This window comes from Pelodiscus sinensis, chromosome 19 (genome assembly GCF_052426305.1).
Source record: "Pelodiscus sinensis isolate ZL-2025 chromosome 19, ASM5242630v1, whole genome shotgun sequence".
Taxonomy (NCBI): domain Eukaryota; kingdom Metazoa; phylum Chordata; order Testudines; family Trionychidae; genus Pelodiscus; species Pelodiscus sinensis.
The window spans coordinates 13,568,339-13,574,767 of record NC_143070.1 but is presented as its reverse complement, the minus strand read 5'-3'; the positions used below and the strand labels follow the sequence as shown (position 1 = coordinate 13,574,767).

Below are 6,429 nucleotides of genomic sequence, written 5' to 3'. Positions count from 1 at the left end.
TTAGGAGGAAAGGAAATTGCAGAGGTAAAGTCTTGTTCATTTTGGGTGGAGCTATACGTTTTCTGTGGTTAGGGTATATAAGCTGCTACCTGAGGGGTTGCAGAAACTTTGCCTGTTAATTTGGTTTGTTTGTACTGGAATATCTGAGGACTAAGAACATTATATGGGGAGAGGAGTCCTGGGGAGCCTAAGAAGAGCCAAAGCAAAATGCAGGACAATGTAGCACTTTAAAGACTAACAAGACGGTTTATTAGATGATGAGCTTTCGTGGGCCAGACCCACTTCCTCAGATCAAATAGTGGAAGAAAGTAGTCACACCCATATATACCAAAGGATACAATTTAAAAAAATGAACACATATGAAAAGGACAAATCACATTTCAGAACAGGAGGAGGATCGGGGGGTGGGGGGGGGGAAGGAAGGAAGGTAAGTGTCTGTGAACTGATATTATTAGAGGTGGGGAGAGTGGGATGTCTGTGAGCTAATGGTATTAGAGGTGATAATTGGGGAAGCTATCTTGGTAATGGGTAAGATAGTTTAAGTGTTTGTTCATTCCTTCCCGGAGAGTGTCGAATTTTAACATGAATGACACGTGGTTGCTGTGACATTTGTTTGTGAAGAAGGATTTTTAAACTTTTTGGAAAATTACCTGTGTAAAGAAATGGACTTTAAAGACATAATTGAAGAATGTGCTGCCAAAAGAGCTAGACAGCTATAATAGACTTAAATACAAATGAAATTTTTTAATTATTAATGCAGAATTTTGTTTACAAATGAATTACAATATAATTAAAATAAAATTATCCAACTAAATTAAGTTTCTATCAAATTTACCCAATTCGCGTTTAATATGAAAATAGCCTTCAATTTGCACATTAGATGCCTTTTTTCTATTTTTTTCTCCAAAGGGGAGGACCCCATGAAATTGTGCTGTCCTGGGCCCCGCAAATCTCTCATCAGCCCGGGTATGTCTACATTACCTCCCTAGTTCGAACTAGGGCGGGTAATGGAGTCATACGAAGTTGCAAATGAAGCCCGGGATTTGAATTTCCCGGGCTTCATTTGCATAAAGCCGGCCGGCGCCATTTTTAAATGCCGGCTAGTTCGGACCCCGTGCCACGCGGCTACACGCGGCACGGACTAGCTAGTTCGGATTAGGTTTCCTAATCCGAACTAGCTGTATGCCTCGTGGAATGCTAGTTCGGATTAGGAAGCCTAATCCGAACTAGCTAGTCCGTGCCGTGTGTAGCCGCGTGGCATGGGGTCCAAACTAGCCGGCATTTAAAAATGGCGCGGCCGGCTTTATGCAAATGAAGCCCGGGAAATTCTAATCCCGGGCTTCATTTGCAACTCCGTATGACTACATTACCCCCCCCCCCGTTCAAACTAGGGGGGTAGTATAGACATACCCCCCCCCCCTAGCAATCATAAATTCAAAGCAGTGTCTGTAAGCCTGAGAGAGTATAACATTTGGAATAGTCTCTATGGGTATGTCTACACTACCACCCTAGTTCGAACTAGGGTGGTTAATGTAGGCAACCGATGTTGGAAATGAAGCCCGGGATTTGAATTTCCCGGGCTTCTTTTGCATTTTGTCGGGCGGTGCCATTTTTAAATCCCCGCTAGTTCGGAGTCCGTGCCCGCGGCTACATGCGACACAGAGTAGGTAGTTCGGAATAGGCTTCCTATTCCGAACTACCAGTACACCTCGTTCCACTCGGTTTACATACAAGTCAAAGTGAGTTCCCCTCGGTTTACATACAAGTTGTAAACAGGATCCTCAGAGCGCGAGAGGGAGAAGATGGGAGACAAGGAAAATCCACCTTTCAGGAGCCAGAGGGGAGAAGAAACAGCACAGTCCATGTCACCACAGACATCATGTTGCTTCTTTACTGTTTGAATTAGCTTTGCTGAGAGGGGTGATCTTCAGGGGATTGCATCTCAAAGGAGCATTGGACTACAGAAGTGAGGGATAAAAACACCCCAAACTTTTCCTCCTTCTCTACCTTTCTCTTTTCACCCATGACAAGAGAAAAAAGCCATTGGATTTTGGGAGCTGATCTGGCCTGAGTCTTTGGGCAGAAACGTTACTGAGACCCTGCATTGAGGGACTTCACCACGAACCAAGTTTACTTTAAATTGTGAAACCTCTAATCTGTATTGTTCTTGTGGATGTTCCTCGCTTTATGCCCCTTTTCTTGAACACACGTAGGGGACATGAAGGGGGACCAGATCCAGGCTGTGTCATATTTGGTCTCCAATTGCATTGAGTTCACAAGTCACCTCCCCCAACACGCACCCCTCACTATAGAGGGGTATTGGGTTTGCTGCAGAGCCATCTTCTAAGCCTGCTGCAGCTGGAGCTGCTGACGTTGAGGTCTCTATCCAGGTAGGCGCAGTCGGCTCCTCCTTGTATTTCAAACCTGCAAGCCAGAGGCAGTCGGAGCCAGAGTCAGCGCGCAGCAACAGAGACTGGGGGAGACAGTGCAGGAGGGGGAGATTTGCTGCTGCACTCACAACCATGGGCAGTGAGTTATACGGGCTCGTGGTGCCCATGCTCCAGCAATATTCAGAGCCGGGGGCCCTGCTCCACCAATGTTTGGAGATGGGTCTCTCTCCCCCCGCCCCCAACCACGCCTGGAGCGGGCCCCAACCCCCACCTGCCTGCCCCTGCCCCCATGCATCCCCCCCCGGACCGGCCCTGCTATGAGCAGGTTTCATTCCGGCTCCCCCTTGCCGGTGCGCACTGCTGCCTGCTGCTGCCATGAGCGGCGTTTACAGGTGAGCAGGGAGACACCCGGGTGTGACATGATGTCACAGCTTGGGACTTTAAAACTGCTCGGCACGGCATTGCGCCACGTGGCCTAGCTCTAGGTTCAGAGTGAGGGGACTTCTGAGGCCCGAGCGCAGACTCCGGCCCCCCAAAGTGGAAGGTAGAAGGTAGGCGAAGGGGGAAAACTAGGGGAGAGGGGTGGGAGAGAAAGGGGCTTGTGGAGAGGAGGAGGGGAAGAGGTTTGTGTGGAGGAGGAGGGAAAGGGGGAGGGGGAAGAAAGGGGAAGGCACCAAGGGACAAGATGGACGAGAGACAAATGCCAGGGAGTCAAGTGCAGACAATGAGGAAAAGGGCAGGAGGGGAGATGTCAGTGTGGGGGGGGGGGGGACAGGGTGATGCTGGGAGAGGAGAGGGGAAGGGCATTGGAAACTACAGGGGAAGGGGGAGGTGCTGGGAGAAGGCTTGAAAGAAGGGGTGGGCATGAGAAAGGTGGGGATGGAGCGAGTCATGTGTGAGGGCACAGGGGGGCATGAGGGAAGTGGAGGTAGAGAGTGGTGAGCGGGTGGGCATCAGGGAAAAAGAGGGCAAAGGGGGCAGAAACAGTGAGGGAAGGGGGAGGCACCAGGAGGGTGCAGGGCTAAGGGAAGGTGCAGGTACCAGGGGATTCTGGGGGTGAAGCAGAAGGGCAGATACCTGCAGGGGAGGGACCTGCACTATAGGAGAGAGGAAGGGCAGGTGCGTAGAGGGAGGAGTTAGGAGAGGGGATGAGGAGGGGTAGCTCACATGATCAGAGTGGGGCTACTGGAGGATTGGGCACAGGGGGGAGAGAAGGGCTGGTGGAGGGGGGGCAGGTCTCAGGAGGGCTGAGGGCAGTGAGAAAGGCAGGAGTCAGGACAGCAGAGGAGGGTGAGGGGTTGGGGGCCAGCAGGCACCAGGGGAGATGATGGAGTAAGGGGAGGAGAGAGAAAAGGTAAAGGTTTCTAAAATATTTATTAATAATTGGGCGCCAACACTGCTGCACAACACAATTCATTTTGCTCATGCGAGGAAACTCTTAGGCTATGTCTACACTGGTGGCTGCTTGCGCAAGAACATCTTGCACAAAGGTTCTTGTGCAAGAAGTCTTGTGTAAGAAAACGTCCACACTGCCATGTGTGAGCTGTGCTTTTCCATAAGAGCATCCATGGCCGTGTGGACGCTATCTCGTGTAAGAAATCCCATTTTAGCCATTGGGGCTTCTTGTGCAAGAAATCCCTGCCGAGCATCCACACTGCCCTCTTGCGCAAGAGAGCTGCTTACACCTATTAGAAAAGAGCGTAGCTCTTTCGCAAGAAGCCCTCTCTTACCACGCCATACTGTAAATTTCCTTGCGCAGGAGCAGGCGGGCTGTGTGGATGCTCTGTGGGTTCTTGCGCAAGAACAGCTCTACTTGCTCAAGAAGCCGCGAGTGTAGACATAGCCTTAGAGGGAACACTTCCCCCAGCTCTCTACTCCTGAGTTAATGGCACACACATTGGGTTAATGCACTTGCAGGATAGTTGCATGAGGGGGGTTTGGTGGGGGCCAAACTAATCCCTGTTGGTAGGAGAATGGTGGGAAAAGCCCTTTGAGACGGGTGACATGACACCTTTTACTTCTGGTCACGTGTCCATCTTCCCCCGAGCGTGTAACCTCCAGAGGCCTGGTTAATGGGGGTCAGAGGCCTGTTAATGGGGGTTAGGGGTGAGGTTAATGGAGCTAAGAGGGTGTGGCTAATGGGGGTTGGGACATGGTTAACGGAGGTCGGGGTGTGGCTAATGGGGCACCACCAAAAATTATACAAACCTGCTGCCCCTGCTCAAAACCCGTCAGGATCCCCCACTCCCTGCATCAGTCCCAAACCCCACTCCAGGCAGGAGGGGAGGTGAAAGCAGCCAGTGGGGCATTTCCATCAACTCCCACCCAACGCAGAGAAACAGACTCACCGATGGTCGAACTCGGTGCCATTGACCCATCTCCAGACCCCGCCTGCGTCCTTCCGGAGGCCGATCCAGTGGTCCAGTCTGCCTGGGTAGGGCACCAGGGAAGCCTTTGAAATACAATGAAAGCCATCAGCTGTGATAGACCCTGGCTCTGGGCTGTCCCACACCTCAGGGAGTGCTGGCTGGGGGGAATTTCTAGAGACATCAGCCTTTGTGATTGGGTGAAGGGATCAGATCAGTGTTAACCCTTCTCTCTCCCTGCTCCTGGGGATGTGGCACCTACTGGGTGAAGCAGGAATTGAGCAGCAAGCTCTGTGTCTGCCCAGCAGCCCCTTCTCAGGGCGCAGCAGGGCCAGGGGGGAAAAGGAGCTGAGAAGGGGGCAGACAGACCCCTGCCATCAGGGCAGAGCAGTGGAGGGCAGGGAGCACAGGACTGAATTGTCCCCACCCTAGCCATGAGGGAACCCTGGGGCTTTGCGGAGCTGCGGAGCAAGGGTAAAAGTAACACATTACATTCAAGCGCTGTCTCTGTGCAACCTCCACTTTGGGGAGGGGGGTTAGGGCAGGAAGTCGGGGAGGGGGCTAGGATAGGCCCCTACCTAGCGCCTGCCCTAGGAAGATGCAGGACCATAGACAATTCCCCACCAGCACTCCAGGCTCCATCTGACCCCACCTCTTCCCACCCCTACTCTATCCCTTTTCCAAGTCCCTTTTCCTCAAGGGGCAGGGCCCAGGAGATTACCGGGGTGAGGGGAGCTGGGACCGGCAACAGGGGATGCTCCACCCCTGTATTCACTGCGGTGCTAGGAAACAATGTGATTTGGCCCCAGCCCAGCTCCCAGGCATGTACCTCAGGAGAGTGGAGCGGTCTGGGATGGGGATGGCCCAGAACACGAGTGTTACAGGCTGCAGCCAGGGCCCCAGGCTGAGGAGGCCTCAGGCTCCAGTCCCTAAAGCACCTTTCTTCTTCGGGCCTTACTACTGGGCCTGCAGCCAGCTCTGCCCCGCACAGGGGGAGTCTCAAACTGCGGCGCTGAGCAGCTGGAGGGTGGGGAAGGCTGGAGCCCCAGGCAGAACCGCACCGACTCTGGCCCGCAGCCCGGGAGGTACCCGACTCCCCTCTGCCCTTCAGGGGCTGGGCCCAGCCTGACTCCAGCCCAGCCTGAGGTGCCGGCAATTGCCGGGCTTGGCACAAAGCGTCCGTGCAGCTCACCAGCTGCTGCAGACTCTCAATCGTGGCCAAGAAGGCAGCGTGTGAGGAGCAGTTCTTCTGGCTGTCGGTCCAGTTCCCTTCGGCCTTCGAAAAATAATAGAATTTCCCCTGGATTCTGATCCAGCACCCAGGAGAAGTAGGGGAGTAGGGAGGAGGCTGTTTAGATCTTTCCACTAGGAAAAAGAGAAAAAGAGGAAGAGAAAGAGAAGGGGAGAGAGAACAAGAGAGAAAGAGAGCCCAAGAAAGAGAGAGAGATCATTCCCATCTCTCAGTGGAGAACAAGCAGGCACGGGAGCACAGAGACTCTGAGAACAGATCAGACCTGTGGGTTACACGGCTGCTCTCTGAGAGCCGCCAGTACCTGCTGCTTCATAGCAAATGGCAACAAATACCCCGGCAGGCAGTGAGGGGACAGCCTGCCCCAGGGCACTCTGCCCCCTGCCGTCCTCCATGCAGGCCTCAAAGCAGAAAGGTTCACACA

The 6,429-nt window shown here is 53.1% G+C and overlaps 1 protein-coding gene across 1 annotated transcript in view; it reads right to left on the bottom strand.

Annotated features, from left to right (window-relative positions):
* Positions 1–1,384: 1,384 nt before the first annotated feature.
* The window catches only part of LOC149522194 (C-type lectin domain family 2 member D-like), a 29,602-nt gene continuing 24,557 nt past the window's right edge, over positions 1,385–6,429 (bottom strand). The window contains exons 3-5 of the mRNA XM_089770597.1: positions 5,949–6,121; positions 4,739–4,842; positions 1,385–2,424 (exon numbers count right to left, since the gene is read on the bottom strand). Coding sequence (XP_089626723.1) covers positions 2,307–2,424; positions 4,739–4,842; positions 5,949–6,121 — 395 coding nt within the window. The 3' untranslated portion in view covers positions 1,385–2,306. The remainder of the gene's footprint in view (positions 2,425–4,738; positions 4,843–5,948; positions 6,122–6,429) is intronic.